This window comes from Myxine glutinosa, chromosome 1, assembly GCF_964187855.1.
Source record: "Myxine glutinosa chromosome 1, kmMyxGlut1.1, whole genome shotgun sequence".
NCBI lineage: Eukaryota > Metazoa > Chordata > Myxini > Myxiniformes > Myxinidae > Myxine > Myxine glutinosa.
The window spans coordinates 158,638,250-158,658,093 of NC_136261.1; the positions used below are offsets into that span (position 1 = coordinate 158,638,250).

The following is a 19,844-nucleotide window of genomic DNA, read 5'->3' on the forward strand; positions in this document are numbered from 1 at the left end:
ACACACACACACAGAGCCACACACACACACAGCCACACACACACACAGAGCCACACACACACACAGAGCCACACACACACACAGAGCCACACACACACACAGAGCCACACACACACACAGAGCCACACACACACACAGAGCCACACACACACACAGAGCCACACACACACACAGAGCCACACACACACACAGAGCCACACACACACACACACACAGAGCCACACACACACACACACACACAGAGCCACACACACACACACACACACAGAGCCACACACACACACACAGAGCCACACACACATACAGAGCCACACACACATACAGAGCCACACACACACAGAGACACACACACACAGACACAAAGAAACAGACACAAAGACACAGACACAAAGACACAGACACAAAGACACAGACACAAAGACACAGACACAAACACACAAACTACAAACGGCGTATTTGAACAACTAGCAACGGTACCTGCCCTATGGGCGAGGCTTCAATTGGGAAGCCGAAATGAAAAGGCAAAATATCAGAAATTGAAGGGTTTTTTTTATTTTAAACGATTCATATAAATATCCGTCAAATCATATCACACGTAAATCATCAAAATCAAAACAGTATCTTTAGAATTTCAATAAAAGCCACATCACTGTTCATATCGGTAATTTATTTTATTTCGAATATATTGTTGCGGATATGAGGATTGTATTTTTTTGATTGTGTGTATTGTATTGGAAATTGTTGTGTAACATTGGTTGAATATGGCCCCTCCTGCCTCCAGAGTTGTGTAAAGCTAAAAAGGGCGCCCCGGTAGTTAATTCCATGAAACACCACATTGAAGGACACTATAATACCCTTGTTCAGTAGTTTATATCTTTATTATGTGTTTTAGAGTAAGGCCTTGTCTTCCATTAGAATGACACTCCATTGCACCAAGTGAAAGAGATAGATTCCCTTCATTCCCATTCCCAAAACCTCCATTTCCCTTTTCGTCATTGCCAAGCCTCGATTGCCAATTACATCCCCTCCAAAGCCGCCATTGACCACGAGGCAGGGTTGGGGAAGAAAGGCGGGTCCCCACCTCGTCAGAGAGGGGAGGAGTGAGTCAGCCCCACTCAACCAACCATGAACAAGGGGTTGGACTTGGAGAGGGTGTGGAGAGAAACATCAAGGAGGTTCGCGAAGGTTGAGGGGCGGGGCCTATATAACCCGCAGCGGAACGTTCCCCAAAAGAGAAGTGAGAGGAAGGGAATACGAGAGAGTTGCAAAAAGGTCCAAGGCTGAGCTGAGCTGCGTGGTGAGATGAGCTTCTACAAAAAGGAGAGGAGCTTTTACGAGAGATGAGCTGAGATCTGAGATGAGCTATGACAAGAGCTGAGTTGTGAGGTCCAAAAGCAGAGGTCATCCAGGGAAGCGCAACAGCCTGCTATTCGTCACCTTGCTCGCCAGCGGCAGCGTCTACAGCAGCAGCAGCAGCAGCAGCAGCGTCTACAGCAGCAACAAGACTCGACAGCCATTTGGGGCCTGGACGGCAGTTTGGAGCAGGGCCGCGAAGGGACGGCGGCTGCCGAACGCGCCGATCGTGCTGCCACCTCCGGACCCATTGGACTTTCCTCTCTTTCCAGCCATTCCTGCCTGCAAGTTCCCCATTTGCGTACGTGAGTTTGTTTTGTTTGTTCTGTCCTGGGTAGGTAATTAAGTCCGTATAAGCTAGTAATTTGCACTGTGTTACCTGCTTTTTCAAGTCCCCTGTAAATAACCGTGACTGCTCTTTTTGCTTATGTGTGTGTAGATAATAAACCCCGTTACTCTTCTGTACGTCTTCTTCTTCCTCTTTGCATTCGTCATCTTAGTCTTTTCCATATTGAGTAGCGGTGGCGCGATACGGCCAACGTCTGGGTGAATCGGGTGAATCGGGGAAAAACTGTTCGGCCGCGGTACCTCCGCTCGGTAAATAACATCTAATCCGCGGACCGTAACAATTGGTGTCAGGAATGTCGGATTCGGACCTGGGACTAAATTTATTTAGCCCAAATTTTGGAACACCAATTGTACTATTGGCGTAACAATTGGTGTCTGGGAGTGAGATTCGAGGCCCGAACCAAATTTTTTTAAACATCTAGGAAAAAATTTGGTCAAAATTTGGAGCTGCTGGAAATTTGTGTTGTTTTAAAGCAAAACCCAAATTTTGAAATCGCGCCATGGCTGGTCAAGGCGACGGGATGTCGGTGGGAGAGATAGACGGGGTAGAATCGACCCAGGACCTCGGGGAAATGTATGTGGAGGAAAGGGTGGAGGAGAGTAAAGAAGGTGTGGTTGAGGGGGTATCAGGTGCACAAAATGGCGCTCTCGCGCACGAGGTTTCAGGCGCGCAAAAAGGCGCCTCGCACGAGCGCGCGGTAGCCGAGCCCGCTGTATCAGCGGGCTTTAACATGCAGCTGATTGACATGCAGGCCCTCATTGCGCAGCTACAGGCAGCGGTACAGATGAGTATGGGAGACCAAATTGGAGGTTTGAAAAACAGTATGGGGGTAATGAGGGACGAAGCGAGGGCTGACAGTGAGCGATTGGGGGGCGAAATGGGGGGCAAAATGGGAGAAATGGGGGAACGGCTAGAAGCTAAATTTGAGGGTTTAGACAAGAAATTTGAGGGATTAGACAATGGGATAGAGGGGGTGAAACATGGGTTAACGGGGGTGGAAAATAGAATGGCTGCCCAGGAGAATCAGTTAGAGGGGGTGAAAAATGGGTTGAGGGGGTTAGAAGATAGGATGGAAGGCAAATTGCGGGAAATAGGGGAGCAATCCGCCCGAGAAATTAAACAAATGGGAGAGCAGATAGAGGAGGTAAAAATCGGGGTAGAAACCAAATTGGATGCTCAGAGGGATGAATTGGGACAGATGAGGGTGGCATCTACAAAAGAGAGGGAGGAGATGAAGGAGGAGATACGACGAGGTGTAAGTGAGGAAATCTCGGGGGTACGCGAGGAGGTAAAGCGAGGTGAAAAGCGTATAGAGAAAGAGGTGAGGAATAATACGGCTAGGTTACAGGGGGGCATAGAGGACCTGACGGAAGAGGGGGAACAGCTGACGGTGGGACAAAAATAACTAACGGAGCAGGTTCAAAGGAACACTGCGGTACTAGGAGGGTTAAAAGCGACACAAAACGACATAAAAAATGACTTGATAGCGACACAGAGGCAATGTCAGATGGTACGTGAGGGACTGACAACGAGGTTGGACGAGGTGACAGAGGTAATGGAGACGAAGGACCGGCAGGTGAGGACGCACATAGAAACGGTCAAGGTAGCCTTAGAGGACGAACTTGAGGAGACGCACCGGGAAATAAAAGAGGTGAAGCAAAAATTAGAGGAAGTGGAAGAAGAGGTGAGTGAAATTAAGAAGAGACAGACAGAAACTAAGAGAGAAATACAGGAGGAGGTGATGGAATATGTACAAGGTCGGTGCTCAACTCATAATGATGTGCTCGCTAACCAAATAAAGAGTTTGCAGGTGGCGAAGGAGGTGCGGAGACGAGGTGCCAAGGTGAGTGGCGATATACGAGGAAATGTATATGATGTGAGGGGAGCTTCAGTCGGCTTGGGGGTTGCTTTGGACCCAGGTGTTCGTGAGAGGCCGTTGGTGAAGTGTGCGACAGGTACGGTGTGCGAAGGAGGAGGTGTGCGAGAATGTCCGACTCTGGGGTGTGTGAGGAAAAAGTGCGCGCCGAGGAGTGAGTGTGCTGTCGAGAGTGAGTCGGTCGTAGCGCGTGTGCGAGGGAGCACATGGAAGCGCGTAGTGAGGAGTGTTACAGAGGATGTAACGAAAGAGTGTACACCTGTGGTGAGTGTTACAGAGGAAGTAACGGGAGAGTGTGCGCAAGAGGATGTGCGAGAAAGGTGTGTAACGGACGGGTGCATGGGGAAAGAGCACGCTGTCAAGAGTAAGGGAGAATGCACACCGGTGGTGAGTGTTACAGAGGATGTAACGGGAGAGTGTGCGTGAGAAAGGTGTGTAACGGACAGGTGCATGAGGGAAGAGTGCGCTGTCGAGAGTAAGGGTGAGTGCGCTGTCAAGAGTGGTGGGGAAAGTAGTGAGAGTGACACGGAGCGTGAGTTCGTTGTGACAGGTGAGAGAGGAAGTACACCTGGAATGGAGGGATGCACACCTGGAATGGTAGAGCGTGAGTGGGAATGCACGCTGGAATTGGTAGTGAGGCACGTGGTTGGGTGTGCGAGTGAGAGCACACCTGTGATTGTCACAGAGGAGGTGACCGAGGAGGGAGCGCGAAGGTGTGTTGGTGAGGTGTGCGAACGACGAGTGTGTGCAAAGGTGTTCAGTGGTCAGGTGTGTGACCAAGTCTGTGAGCGGAATGAGTGTACCTGGGTGTGGAAGAGAAGGTGCAATGACGAGGAGCATGGGAACAGCTGGATGTATGAGCAAGGAACGGGCTGCGGGGTGTAAGCATGCAGGTGAGGCATCGACGGTAACCGGGTTAGCGGTTAGAACGACATTTAGCCGAATCGGGCCCTCGGTGCGTGCCGGGTTTCACGTGCCGCGAGGACCAGCGGGGATCCGAACCACGGCGGGTTCGAAAGGACCGCCGTACGTGATCCACGCTGGGCCGCGCTTGGAACGGCCGCGTCCGTGCTCCGCTAGGCGGAACGGGCAGCCCGAGAGGAAGGGTCGTCATGGCGACCCCTTTTTGTTGAGACGTTCCGGCAGGTCGAGATCGGGCCATTGGATGGCTCCGTGCCGAGGTGGTGCGTGGGATCTCGGCCCGAGTAAACCTCCTTCCCTTCACCGAGTGTCGGACATATCCAACCGCCGGCACCAAGCAACCCGCATTCATTGCTCGGCTTTACGAAGCCGGGCTGTGGAAGTGAATTGGCGCACCGAGAGGCATTAGTAAGTAGACTGTAATGATGAGGATAGTGGTCTGGACCCGAAATTAGAAAAACAAAATTTGATGATTGGCAAAGGGATTGGCAGAGTGATGATTGGCAGAGGATTGGTAGAGTGATTGGCAAATTTTTGATTGGCTGAAATTTGGTGAGCAAAATTGGTAGTGGAACGTCCCCGATGTGGTGGGATGGCAACTCTGTCATCCCTCACAGACGGGGGCAAAGGAGCACTAGTTATGGGGTTGATGGCAGTGAAAACTAGCCCGGGAGGGTTAGGATATATCGTGTGTAGGGCCCTAGAGATTGACAATAGGTAACGTTAAGATTACTTAGTGACAATGATACCGATAGTGGGGACGCAGGTAGATTAGTTTGGATGATAATGACGAGGGAGCGCAATAGTTTAAAGGGGCGACGGGGAAGCGCAAGTTTCAGAGGGGAGTAGTTAGATGAGATGATGCCGTGTGAGTGTTGGAGGTGTATTCAAGTGTATTGAGCAGGGTATGAGTAAATGAGTGTGAGGAACAGGTGTGATTGCACAGGTGTGCAACTGAACAGGTGGATGGAGCAGTGTTTGAGTGAGTGATGGTGATGTGTATTGTGTTGACCAAATGGTCCAGGGAGAAGGAGGGTGCAGGTGGCACCAGGTGTGATTGCACAGGTGTGCAACAACAGGTGTATGGAGAATGGTTGTGTGGAATACATGGAGTGTGGAATACATGGAGTGTGGAATAGTTGGAGTATTGGAATGGATGGTCGTGGAGTGAGTATGGTGGAAATTGTGGAGTGGAGTGGATGGTGCGAAGGTGTGAATGGGGGAAGGATGGACCCCCATCACGAATACCCGGGGCGGGTAGTGTAAGTGTTAGGTAGAGGGAACAGGTAAATTGTGGTTGGATATTGGCATCTGTGGTGCGGGTGAAAGAATGGTATTTGGATGGGTGCATTAGTGTTGTGGAAATGGCTGGGCGTGTAGCCTGTTAGTGTGTGTAGTTGGTTTGGGCACTCCACCACTGTGAGGATGTCGGCCAGGTGAGGCCGCAGGTGGGCTCTGGGAGCCGGTAGTTGTTGTGGATGGGGCCCGAGGATCCGGAGGACGGACCCGGGTAGCCCAGTGCCAGAGGGCACCGAGGGGTGACAGAGCCAGGAGGGGCCTTCCCCAATTAGATAGGTTAGGGTGAGGAGCAAGGTAAGCTCAGGTGGCAACTGCAGTGGTGGAGGTGTGCAGGTGGGTAGACCTGCTGGGAGAGCTACACGACCCAGCCCAGAAATTGTGCAAGGGCACCGGGAGATGAATCGGGGGAGTGAGACCCCAAATTGAGAAGCACCACAGTTTGGTCAATGGGAATTGGTTTTTAGAACCCATAGTGTAAGTTGGCCAATGGATTGGCAGGGAAAGACCCCGGGTAGTGTAACGTGTGTTAAAGTCATTTAGAGGATAGTTAGGATGAAGAATCTCCTTGCACCATCTACATGCACTCACCTGAGATGATGTACCTCCACACCATGCCAGGTTGTTTTTGTTATTTTTATGTGCAAATGTTTTGGATTGTGAGACGCATCATGACGTGGGTGTGACATTGTGCTTGATGTTCCATCTCTTCCTCCTTATGAGGATTGATGATGAATTGGTGATGGCAAATTTTGGCTAGAGGGATTGTGGTGACGAATTTGGTATAAGGGAAATATGGGAAGATGTGACAGTAGTGACGAATTTGTAAATGTGTAGATTTTTGTACATATGGGGTAAGGGCAAGGGTAGTGTAGGTGACAGGGGGTGACGTACGGTAGGGACGAGCTTTCTCACTTCGCCCTCCGTACGCATTTCACCTTGCATTGCCTTATTGATGTGTACCCTTGTGACCTTACCCCTCGCTCATCTGTCTCTATCCCCTTTTGTCTCCCACATGGGGACCTGTGCGCCGAGGGGAGCGTGCGTGAGTCCGCCATTGTGCGCCCGGAACTCCCAGAACCAGCTGTCTGCATCGATGCACCACCTTATGGACCACACGTCTGTGGCCGAGCACCACTGATGGACCCCATGGGTTGGGGCATGGCCCCTCTGCTGGAACCGGCCATGAGGGCCCGAAATCTTGCTGGCGGACCTTGATCACAGGGCACCGATGCCCCACAGGTGAACCACACTAGTCGGCCCTGTGGGCCATAAATAAAATAAATAAAAATGGACACGTTGGGTGCATTTTATTGCAAATAGGCCGCCAGCAAAGGAAAATGACATCTGGAAGAAATAATAATAGCCAGCAGAGGGAGCCGAAGAGCAAGAGACCACCTGCAGGGTTAGGGGTTGTTTGGTTATTTTTATTCATGAACTATGGTGACTGCACCGATTGGTGCTTGAGGGTGCTTTGGTGCGTTTTTTGGGTGCTTTCATGGTGCGTCGATGCAGAGCAGACTGTCTCCCCCCCAGAAAGAACAATCACAGGTCCTGGGTTGCGTATTGTAAATAAAGTAACGTCATTGTAAATAATGCTCCCCACCGTCAGTGTGTAGTTTGAAGACCATTCCGCAATTCGGTTAACTGTGGGCGTGAGTCTGTTAGGCAGTGTGCAATGGAGCAGCGGGACACATTTATCTATGTTTTAAAACTGTCGCACTCAGGGTCAGGTTAAAAGTAGAGGGAACTACACCTACGTGTCACACTAAATTAAAGTTATAGGCCCGGGACGTGCCTAAGAGGAGGAGGGTGCAGTGTTGCGGATATGAGGATTGTATTTTTTTGATTGTGTGTATTGTATTGTAAATTGTTGTGTAACATTGGTTGAATATGGCCCCTCCTGCCTCCAGAGTTGTGTAAAGGTAAAAAGGGCGTCCCGGTAGTTAATTCCATGAAACACCACATTGAAGGACACTATAATACCCTTGTTCAGTAGTTTATACCTTTATTATGTGTTTTAGAGTAAGGCCTTGTCTTCCATTAGAATGACACTCCATTGCACCAAGTGAAAGAGATAGATTCCCTTCATTCCCATTCCCAAAACCTCCATTTCCCTTTTCATCATTGCCAAGCCTCGATTGCCAATTACATCCCCTCCAAAGCCGCCATTGGCCACGAGGCAGGGTTGGGGAAGAAAGGCGGGTCCCCACCTCGTCAGAGAGGGGAGGAGTGAGTCAGCCCCACTCAACCAACCACGAACAAGGGGTTGGACTTGGAGAGGGTGTGGAGAGAAACATCAAGGAGGTTCGCGAAGGTTGAGGGGCGGGGCCTATATAACCCGCAGCGGGACGTTCCCCAAAAGAGAAGTGAGAGGAAGGGAATACGAGAGAGTTGCAAAAAGGTCCAAGGCTGAGCTGAGCTGCGTGGTGAGATGAGCTTTTACAAAAAGGAGAGGAGCTTTTACGAGAGATGAGCTGAGATCTGAGATGAGCTATGACAAGAGCTGAGTTGTGAGGTCCAAAAGCAGAGGTCATCCAGGGAAGCGCAACAGCCTGCTATTCGTCACCTTGCTCGCCAGCGTCAGCGTCTACAGCAGCAGCAGCAGCAGCAGCGTCTACAGCAGCAACAAGACTCGACAGCCATTTGGGGCCTGGACGGCAGTTTGGAGCAGGGCCGCGAAGGGACGGCGGCTGCCGAACGCGCCGATCGTGCTGCCAGCTCCGGACCCATTGGACTTTCCTCTCTTTCCAGCCATTCCTGCCTGCAAGTTCCCCATTTGCGTACGTGAGTTTGTTTTGTTTGTTCTGTCCTGGGTAGGTAATTAAGTCCGTATAAGCTAGTAATTTGCACTGTGTTACCTGCTTTTTCAAGTCCCCTGTAAATAACCGTGACTGCTATTTTTGCTTATGTGTGTGTCGATAATAAACCCCGTTACTCTTCTGTACGTCTTCTTCTTCCCCTTTGCATTCGTCGTCTTAGTCTTTTCCATATTGAGTAGCGGTGGCGCGATACGGCCAACGTCTGGGTGAATCGGGGAAAAACTGTTCGGCCCGGGGACCTCCACCCGGTAAATAACATCTAATCCGCGGACCGTAACAATATTTTCGAATTCGAATTTATTTATTCGTATTTATTCGAATTGCACGAATATGTGAATTGTGATTGTGTTTCATTGTGATGTTTGTGCGGCGACGGGCGGTGTGTACAAAGGGCAGGGACTTAATCAACGCGAGCTGATGACTCGCGCTTACTGGGAATTCCTCGTTCGTGGGACACTGTCTCAAGCCCCAGTCCCCATCACGGTTGGAGCTCAGCGGTTTACCCGAGCCTGACGGCAAAGGGCAAGATACACGCTGGCCCGTCCAGTGTAGCGCGCGTGCGGCCCCGGACATCGAAGGGCATTAAACATTCATTAGACATTACAAGTTCATTAAAGGATTAAAAAACGAAAAACATTACGAAATTACGTTCACACCGTCACGTCAAACACTACCGTGAACACATACATCGTCACAACATCGTCACAATGAGAACATCGTCACAATGAACGTTATGCGAACGCGAATGTTATGCGGGAGTCCAAACCTGAGAATGCTGGAGACCAAAGCTGAAATTGGGAAAACGAAATAGCCTATTTTACTCCCAGGGGTTCCTTCCAACAGACAGACAGAGACGGACGGACGGACGGACGGACATTTGGTGAATTATAGTAAGATGCAGAGCATACGGTCAAATGCCAGAAATAAAAATGTCCTGCAAAAAGATAACATGGATTATTTAATGTCTGGCCTCAAGATGTACAAGGACATCAGACAATCAATCGGCCAAAAATCTTGTTGTTGTTGTTGTTTGGGGGGGGGGGGGGGGAGGAAAAAGTTCTTTGGGATAAGTTCAAAGACTGGAAACAATAATCACAATTTTGGTCTCAAAATTAGCAAGAACCAGTTATCATGTGCATTGCAAGCGTCGCCGCCATCCAGCCGTTATGGGATTACGAAATGACTGTGGAAAGGTTGTTTTTAAATTCGGTGTTATTTCTGCTCGTCGACCTGGTACTAAAAGTTCGTTTACACTTCGCAGCTAAAACGACGGTTCAGTAAAACAGATCCAATGACGTCACGCTAATGACGCGTTAAAATGACCCCTGTGCACGACTGACCTGTCGGTTCGCGATCGCTTGTTTGGTGTAAACTTCACATGCTACACTTATGGCGACCAAAACACAAGGTCCATCGATTAAAGGGGCTTTCGAATTGTTGTTGTGAACAGTTTCTATGAATTTGTAGGATTTGAAGTATTGCGACATCGTCTTGGAGAAATGTTCATCCGCAGGGGGGAGGCGCGCTCCAGGCGCGAAAGTTACAAAAGTTCCCGCTAAAAATCAAAATCCTGTAATAAACCGATCAGAGGGTTCGATTGAACTTGAACAAACACAATCCTCCAGCACAGGGCCCCGGAGCGTGTTCAAAATACATACATTTGTCAACAAACTATCGCGAATCATTCAGATCGTGCGATCGAAACAAGGACAAGGTGATCGCTCGGGCCTTCTCGCAATGGACGGGGACAGGACACCGTCCGTGCCTGTCTGTCTGTCTGTCTCTATTACATGAGTCTGTCCGTGTCCGTATCTGTGTCTGTAACATGTGTGTGCGCTTTGAAAACACGTTTTTTTATTTTAAATAATAAATAACCATTTTAACTTAATAAAACCACAATGGAGGCAAAGCTGCGGATTTGCCAGATCAGCAAACGGGGACACGATGGGGTAAAGGAGGGGGAGGGTAATGGTGTGCTGTGGTGAAAGGGGACAGTGGTTAAAGGGGGGCAGTGGCTAAGGGGGGGGGGGGCAGTGGCTAAAGGGGGGCAGTGGCTAAAGGGGGGCAGTGGTTAAAGGGGGCAGTGGTTAAAGGGGGCAGTGGTTAAAGGGGGCAGTGGTTAAAGGGGGCAGTGGTTAAAGGGGGCACTGGTTAAAGGGGGGCAGTGGTTAAAGGGAGACAGTTGTTAAATGGGGGCAGTGGTTAAGGGGGCAGTGGTTAAAGGGGGGCAGTGGTTAAAGGGGGCAGTGGTTAAGGGGGCAGTGGTTAAAGGGGGGCAGTGGTTAAAGCGGGGCAGTGGTTAAAGGGGGCAGTGGTTAAAGGGGGGCAGTGGTTAGAGGGGGGCAGTGGTTAGAGGAGGGCAGTGGTTAGAGGAGGGCAGTGGTTAGAGGAGGGCAGTGGTTAGAGGAGGGCAGTGGTTAGAGGAGGGCAGTGGTTAGAGGAGGGCAGTGGTTAGAGGAGGGCAGTGGTTAGAGGAGGGCAGTGGTTAGAGGAGGGCAGTGGTTAGAGGAGGGCAGTGGTTAAAGGGGTGCAGCGGTTAAAGGGGGCAGCGGTTAAAGGTGGGCAGCGGTTAAAGGGGGCGCAGCGGTTAAAGGGGGCGCAGGGGTAAAAGGGGAGTTGTGGTGACAGGGGGGTTGTGGTGACAGGGGGGTTGTGGTGACAGGGGGGTTGTGGTGACAGGGGGGTTGTGGTGACAGGGGGGTTGTGGTGACAGGGGGGTTGTGGTGACAGGGGGGTTGTGGTGACAGGGGGGTTGTGGTGACAGGGGGGTTGTGGTGACAGGGAGGTTGTGGTGACAGGGGGGTTGTGGTGACAGGGGGGTTGTGGTGACAGGGGGGTTGTGGTGACAGGGGGGTTGTGGTGACAGGGGGGTTGTGGTGACAGGGGGGTTGTGGTGACAGGGGGGTTGTGGTGACAGGGTGGTTGTGGTGACAGGTGGGTTGTGGTGACAGGGGGGTTGTGGTCACAGGGGGGTTGTGGTCACAGGGGGGGTTGTGGTCACAGGGGGGGTTGTGGTCACAGGGCGGTTGTGGTCACAGGGCGGTTGTGGTCACAGGGCGGTTGTGGTCACAGGGCGGTTGTGGTCAAAGGGGTGTTGTGGTCAAAGGGGTGTTGTGGTCAAAGGGGTGTTGTGGTCAAAGGGGTGTTGTGGTCAAAGGGGTGTTGTGGTCAAAGGGGTGTTGTGGTCAAAGGGGTGTTGTGGTCAAAGGGGTGTTGTGGTCAAAGGGGTGTTGTGGTCAAAGGGGTGTTGTGGTCAAAGGGATGTTGTGGTCAAAGGGGTGTTGTGGTCAAAGGGGTGTTGTGGTCAAAGGGGTGTTGTGGTCAAAGGGGTGTTGTGGCCAAAGGGGTGTTGTGGGTTGGGGGTAAAAGAAGCCGGTTGTGGGTAAAAGAAGCCGGTTGTGGGTAAAAGAAGCCGGTTGTGGGTAAAAGAAGCGGGTTGTGGGTAAAAGAAGTAGGTTGTGGGTAAAAGAAGCGGGTTGTGGGTAAAAGAAGCGGGTTGTGGGTAAAATAAGTAGGTTGTGGGTGAAAGAAGCGGGTTGTGGGTAAAAGAAGTAGGTTGTGGGTAAAAGAAGCGGGTTGTGGGTAAAAGAAGCGGGTTGTGGGTAAAAGAAGCGGGTTGTGGGTAAAATAAGTAGGTTGTGGGTGAAAGAAGCGGGTTGTGGGTAAAAGAAGTAGGTTGTGGGTAAAAGAAGCGGGTTGTGGATAAAAGAAGCGGGTTGTGGGTAAAAGAAGTAGGTTGTGGGTAAAAGAAGTAGGTTGTGGGTAAAAGAAGTAGGTTGTGGGTGAAAGAAGCGGGTTGTGGGTAAAAGAAGTAGGTTGTGGGTAAAAGAAGCGGGTTGTGGATAAAAGAAGCGGGTTGTGGGTAAAAGAAGTAGGTTGTGGGTAAAAGAAGTAGGTTGTGGGTAAAAGAAGTAGGTTGTGGGTGAAAGAAGCGGGTTGTGGGTAAAAGAAGTAGGTTGTGGGTAAAAGAAGCGGGTTGTGGGTAAAAGAAGTAGGTTGTGGGTAAAAGAAGTAGGTTGTGGGTAAAAGAAGTAGGTTGTGGGTAAAAGAAGTAGGTTGTGGGTAAAAGAAGTAGGTTGTGGGTAAAAGAAGTAGGTTGTGGGTAAAAGAAGTAGGTTGTGGGTAAAAGAAGTAGGTTGTGGGTAAAAGAAGTAGGTTGTGGGTGAAAGAAGCGGGTTGTGGGTAAAAGAAGTAGGTTGTGGGTAAAAGAAGTAGGTTGTGGGTAAAAGAAGCGGGTTGTGGGTAAAAGAAGTAGGTTGTGGGTAAAAGAAGCGGGTTGTGGTTAAAAGAAGCGGGTTGTGGGTAAAAGAAGTAGGTTGTGGATAAAAGAAGCGGGTTGTGGGTAAAAGAAGTAGGTTGTGGGTAAAAGAAGTAGGTTGTGGGTAAAAGAAGTAGGTTGTGGGTGAAAGAAGCGGGTTGTGGGTAAAAGAAGTAGGTTGTGGGTGAAAGAAGCGGGTTGTGGGTAAAAGAAGTAGGTTGTGGGTAAAAGAAGTAGGTTGTGGGTAAAAGAAGTAGGTTGTGGGTAAAAGAAGTAGGTTGTGGGTAAAAGAAGTAGGTTGTGGGTAAAAGAAGTAGGTTGTGGGTAAAAGAAGTAGGTTGTGGGTGAAAGAAGCGGGTTGTGGGTAAAAGAAGTAGGTTGTGGGTAAAAGAAGTAGGTTGTGGGTAAAAGAAGCGGGTTGTGGGTAAAAGAAGTAGGTTGTGGGTAAAAGAAGCGGGTTGTGGGTAAAAGAAGCGGGTTGTGGGTAAAAGAAGCGGGTTGTGGGTAAAATAAGCGGGTTGTGGGTAAAAGAAGCGGGTTGTGGGTAAAAGAAGTAGGTTGTGGGTAAAAGAAGTAGGTTGTGGGTAAAAGAAGCGGGTTGTGGGTAAAAGAAGCGGGTTGTGGCGGGTTGTGGGTAAAGGCGGGTTGTGGGTAAAAGAAGCGGGTTGTGGGTAAAGGCGGGTTGTGGGTAAAAGAAGCGGGTTGTGGGTAAAAGAAGCGGGTTGTGGGTAAAAGAAGCGGGTTGTGGTAAAGGGGGTTTTGAGTAGAACTAGAAGTATAATAATGAAAAGTAAAAATAAAGACAGCAAGATATTTTGAAGATGGGTATGTACATATTTCGACAAAGTGTTCACCCACCTTCCATCGGGTTTGTAAATGAACGAAAGGGAAGGATTTAGTAGAACCGTCTTCAAGTTGGCAACAATGACGTAAAATATGAAGAAAGACACCGAACGCTGAGATAGATGTACGTGAGGTAGCGCTGATTGTACCCGCTCGCGCAAATCCGTATCCTCCAATGAATGAAGGAAGAAATTTCCTCCGATACACTCGCTCATTGGTCCGTTCATGCAGCCGTAGCCCCACCCCCCAAAACTGCCACGTCCCGATTGGGCGCCGCCACTGGGCTTCACGGCCAATGATATCGCCACTAAGAGCCATTCAAAAGTTACCTCACCATCACTGGCTGAAGCAATTTGGAGGGTTGGGCCAAGATTGAAGTTTGAATTGTTTGGTTGGAGTTTGGTTTTCTGGCCTATATTTGAGCTGAAATGCTGAAGTATGGCTGGAGCTAATACATATTACATAACACACGGTCCACAAAACATGGAAAGTTCACCAATAAGTCAATAACCTTTTGCACAATTCTGTAATAAAACAAGGATGCAAGTCATTCATTACCTCCGTCACCAAAGGTGGATGGCGGTTATGTTTTCACCCCTGTCTGTCCGTTTGTAAACAAAATATTTCAAAAAGTTGTGGAAGGATTCAGACGAAATTTGGCAGAGATGTAGCATATGTGACAAGGACGAAAAGATTAGATTTTGGTGAAGATCCGGATTCGGCTACTAGAATTTTTTAAGTGATTCTTCACAATTGGGAGGTAGGGCCAAAAACGATACATAGCAGGCTATCTCAAAATGTTGTGGACGGATTTGGACGAAACTTGGTGGATCGCTTGGGTGTCTGAAAAGGACAAATAGATTTGATTTTGGTGAAGATCTAAATATGGATTCGGATATGAGAATTATTAAATTTTTTAAGTGATTCTTCAACATTGAGTGGCAGGGCTAAAACCAACATATAACAGGATATTTCAAAAACTTATCGATGGATTTGGACGAAACTTGTTGGACAGGTTGTGTCTGTGACAAGGAAGAATCGATTGAATTTTGGTGGAGATCCTGATCCGGATCCAGCTAGTAGAATTTTTTAAGTGATTCTTCACCATTGAGTGATATGGCCAACCAGACGGAGGTGTGTACGCTCTCTACTGAGTGCCGTTCTAGTTTCATTCATTTATGGTCCATGTGGAAAGGTAAATATTACATCCACTGGCAATTGTAAATCAAAGCTTGGAAATGATGATGACATAAGGGAGTTGTATTAAACCAAATTTGCAGTCACAGTGAACACATAAATTGCACATGGCACAAATTATAGCCGGCGAAGCTGATGTTGTGAATGAACGCGTACGTATTATGTTGAAAAGCCAGATTTTGCTGGATCCCTTGGAAATTTCGAAGCTTTGACGCACCAAATCGCTCAATGGAGGCCGCCATCTTGCGGATGCGGAAGTATGCATAACAAATTGAACAAAGTTCAATAGGAGTTTGTTTCACCCGTCTTTTTTTGATTCACAATCTTATGCCCCTCTAATTTGTAATTAAAATACTTTAAGACCAACCTCGTTCCCCGGGCCCACACGGGCCCTTGTTATCTTCAACGAAAATCGTCACCAATTACCGGAACCAATGATATTCGAGCATTTGAAAAAATATTTTTTTAAAGCTTATTCCCGCGTTTCGGAGGCTGAAAACGGCGTCAAATATTCTAAAATTGACGAATTATTTTTTAGAAATCTCGCGGCCGTAGGGGATAGTTTTTCACGGCCAGAAATATCCGAAATTGAGACGAAATTCACCGAATTAATCAAGAAGTAAATTTTATAAACTTTAACCTCATCCAGAATGCAAATGGTGTCATTTTGAACCAGGTACGGTACCTACTACACCCTACTACCAACTACCTAACCTACTGATGCCACAGTGATGGGTAAAATAGTGGCAAGAGGCTTTGGCTTCGCCCGCTCATTGCGGCTTTGCAGTCGGGTACTAGTAGTATAAAACCATAAACAGTAACTTGGAGGCGACGAAATACGGGTTGGTGGGGAGTTGAAAGGGTTTTTTTTTAACCCTTTGCGTGCAGCGGTCGCAGATTTGCAACGAGATAAAAATTATTGAAACATTTTTTTCTTTTTGTTGGTTATTCTCCTAACTTGACATGCAAGTTGCTTTTGCAAATATCATTTGAAATTCACAACAACAAACAACAACAACATGCATTTTAAGGCCATTTTCCCTGCGAGAGCGGGGGTTAGCCTTGCGGTCCCCATGACAATCTTCTCCATTTTGCCCTATTTTCTGCATCTCCCCTTGTTAACCCCCTTGCCCGCATTTCGTCTTCGACCATCTTTAGCCAAGTCTTTCTCGGTCTTCCCCGTCCTCTACTTCCTTCTACATTCATTTCCATCACTTCTCAACCAGTCACTTCCATCCTTCCTCAACACATGACCAAACCATCTCAACCTGTTCCTCCTCACAGCATCAATCACAGGCTCTATTCCCATCATCTTTCGTAATTCATCATTTGCCTTCCTCTCTCTCAACGATACTCCGCACATCCACCGAACCATTTGCATTTCCACCCTTCCCAGCCTTCGTTGCTGCTCTACATTCATGACCCATGTCTCGCTCCCATAAATCATAACTTCTCACACATGCAGCATACACCTTTCCCTTCAGCTTCAACGACACTCCCCTCCTCATCAGCACGCCACTCAGTTCCCGAAACTTCTTCCATGCACATCTCACTCGAGCAACGGTTGCCGAGTCTGATCCACCTTCTCCATTCAGCATGTCTCCGAGGTAGCAAAATGTTTTCACACGTTCCAGCTTCACGCCGTCTCCAAGATCCAAGTCAACATTTCCTCCATCTGCAGCTCCCTCTGTGCACACCTTACATTTGAATGTAGCTGCCACACTGGTTAATGACCCTCTCAGACCACTACATTTTTGATGAACCCACTCAGCGCACATTGTACATTGAATGGAGTTCACTCCGACACCCTTCCTGCACACAGCACATGGCCACTTCCCAGTTCTTTCCACCTCACCACATGCTTTACCACTTGCCATCACCTTCGTCTTTCCTATATTCACCTTCAGACCTTTTGTCTCCATACATTCCTTCCACTTGTTCATCTTTTCCTTCAGTCCATCCATACTTTCCGCAGTCAACACCAGATCATCTGCATACAACAACTCCCACGGTAAACCCTCCTTTACATTCTGAGCCAGCACCTCCATCACAGCTACAAATAGTAGTGGACTTAGTACCGACCCCTGATGCACTCCCACCTTCACCTCAAACTCACCACTGTTCCCGTCCTTCGTCCTTACAGCTGTGCGCGCTCTTTTGTATATTGCCATCACAACTCTGATCAACCATTCCTCCACTTCTAACTTCCTCAATGCCCATGTCAATACTTCGCGTGGAACCCTATCGAATGCTTTCTCCAGATCAACAAACCCAAGAAACAACTTCTTCCTCTTCTCCATGTACTTCTCCTGCAACTGCCTCACAATAAAGCGCACGTCTGTGGTTCCTCTTCCTGGCATAAATCCAAACTGCATTTCGTCGATCTTCACCTTCTTCCTTATCCTCCTCTCCAACACCCTTTCCAATACCTTAATTCCATGCTCCAATAACTTTATCACTCGGTGTGAGCCACACTCCAGAGGGTCACCTTTCCCCTTGTTTCGTGGGACGAGGGTACTCAGTTCCCAATCGACTGGAATGCGACCTTCTTTCACCACCAGATTACAGATCTCTGCCATTCTCTTCAAACCTCAACTTCCTGCTGCCTTCAACATATCTCCCACAACTCCCGTCGGCCCTCCCGCTTTTCTACTCTTCATTGCTTTTATCGCTTCCTCAACTTCCTTCTCAGTTATCTTCTCTGCCGGTCCTAAAACTGGGTTACTCTCTATGTTGCCATCCCATTCATTCTCTGTATTCAACAGCATTTCCATATATCTTTTCCATCTTCCTTTAATTCCATCTGGGTCCACAACGATTTGTCCCACTTCATCCTTCAAGCAACTCACCCCCATCACGTCACACCTCTCTTTCGCTATCTGCTTTGCAATTCTGAATCCCACTCTCTGACCCTCTTCCGAATCCAAGCGTTCTCCGAACATTTTCCTCCATGCCTCCTGCGCCTTTGCTACCTCTTTCTTTGCAGCCTTCTTGGCTGCCTTATAACTTTCATGCTCTGCTTTTTCTGCTCCCGTACCTTTCGCCTTCTGCCACGCCTTGAACTTCTTCCTCTTCTCATCAATCCTCTTTCCAACTTCATCATCCCACCACCATGTTTCCGAGTGCCTCGGTGGTCCTTTTGTCCGTCCACATACCTCACCAACGGCTCTCAACAGACTATCTTTCATTGACATCCAACCACGTTCAAGCTCAACCACATCATCCTCTACCCTCCTCAGCCTCTTTTAATGCCTCCCTTACTGTCACCTCTTTCAACCTCCACACCTTCATTCTCCTCCACACCTTCCCCTCCATCATTTGAAATTCACAGCTCTATGAAAAAAAAAAATCAAGGTGAAAAAAAATGTAAAATGTCATACACCCCCCATGGTTTGAGTAATTTTGCTGCACGGAGATAAAGGCCGTCAGTCGGCCATCTTTGGTCGTATTACAAAACAAAATCTTCTGCATATGTATACTCTCATGTATTGTCTTTGTGCCAAGTTTGAACAAAATCGGTCGATGTATGTCGAGAAATTGTTGAGGACACGTTTAAGTAACAAAATGGCCGCCAATCGGCCATCTTGGATATCATCTCAAAAGAAAATGATTTGCATATATAAGCTATCATTCAATATCTGTGTGCCAAGTTTGAACAAGATCAGTAAATGCATGTCAGACAAATGGCTGAGGACATGTTCAATAGGGCTACCAGGTTTTTTTACAACTAAAATGGCCGCCAGTATACCAGTCGGCCATGTTTGATCAGATCGCAAAATAAAGTGAGGTGCAAGTGTATGCCACCATGTGATGTGCTTGTGCCAAGTTTGAACAAAATCGGACCATGCATGTTTGAGAAATAGTTGGGGACACGTTCAAATAACAAAATGGCCGCCAGTCGGACATCTTGGATCTAATCTCGAAAAAAATGACTTGCATATGTAAGCTATCATTCATTATCTGTGTGCCAAATTTGAACAAGACCGGTAAATGCAATCCAAAAAATGTTTGAGGACGTGTTCAACATCGTGTTTTTTATACAACTAAAATGGCTGCCAATCGACCATCTTTGATCGCATCGTGAAACAAAATGATGTGCATTTGAATACCATGTGTATCATATATTGTCTTTATGCTATGTATGAACCAAATCGGTCCATACATGTCCGAGATAGAGTTGCGGATGAAGGAACAAACGGATGGACGGACGACCCAATCCATAAGCCCCTGTTTCGGACTGGGTCCAACGGGGCTAATCATCTTTAACAACAAATAAGAGCCTTGCGTCAGTGTGTCTTCCATAACTTTAAAGCCAGGAAACGTAGTGGTCCAACACTTTCCGTGCATACGAAGGGAACTTTAAGAGAGTGCCTAAATGGAAACTGGGTATTTGGGTAAATTTAAAGACCCATTTTTGAAGATAATTAAGGGGGTTCTTATTGTCAAAGAAAAAGCCTTACCAAGGTGGCATGCCATCTTGGCAGCAGCTGTCGCCTCACAGAAGTCTTAAGCTGCCTTTTGTTCTGACCTGCTCAAAAAAGTCTCGACTTGGAAGCCTCTAAAGGTTCTCATTGGTATTGCCCTCCCTGTTGGAGATAGACCTCCATTTTGCACAATGGGAAACAGGAGATATGGATATGCGAAGGCTACAGAGGTCTTCTTCCTCCCGACATTATCCTCTTCCACCTACACCTCTCTCCACCTCCCCCACCCAGAAAGAGTATTTAATTTGGCTTCTCCTCTTTCCAGACGCAATTGGACACAGCTACAATTCGGTTTATTTACATCTCTAGACATATTAGAGACATTGTCGATCCTTAAACACGTACAGTACATGCTTAGTCCTTAATTCCCCTCATAACAAATATTTTCCCTCCATCCCAACACATTTATTAAACACAAACATCACATTCATTAAAAACGAACACC

At 48.1% G+C, this 19,844-nt stretch overlaps 1 protein-coding gene across 1 annotated transcript in view; it reads right to left on the reverse strand.

The window, feature by feature from the left end:
* Positions 1-13,877, reverse strand: part of CCNF (cyclin F) — a 91,248-nt gene extending 77,371 nt beyond the window's left edge. Inside the window, exon 1 of the mRNA XM_078771142.1 lies at positions 13,734-13,877. Coding sequence (XP_078627268.1) covers positions 13,734-13,740 — 7 coding nt within the window. The 5' untranslated portion in view covers positions 13,741-13,877. The remainder of the gene's footprint in view (positions 1-13,733) is intronic.
* Between the last annotated feature and the right edge of the window lie 5,967 nt (positions 13,878-19,844).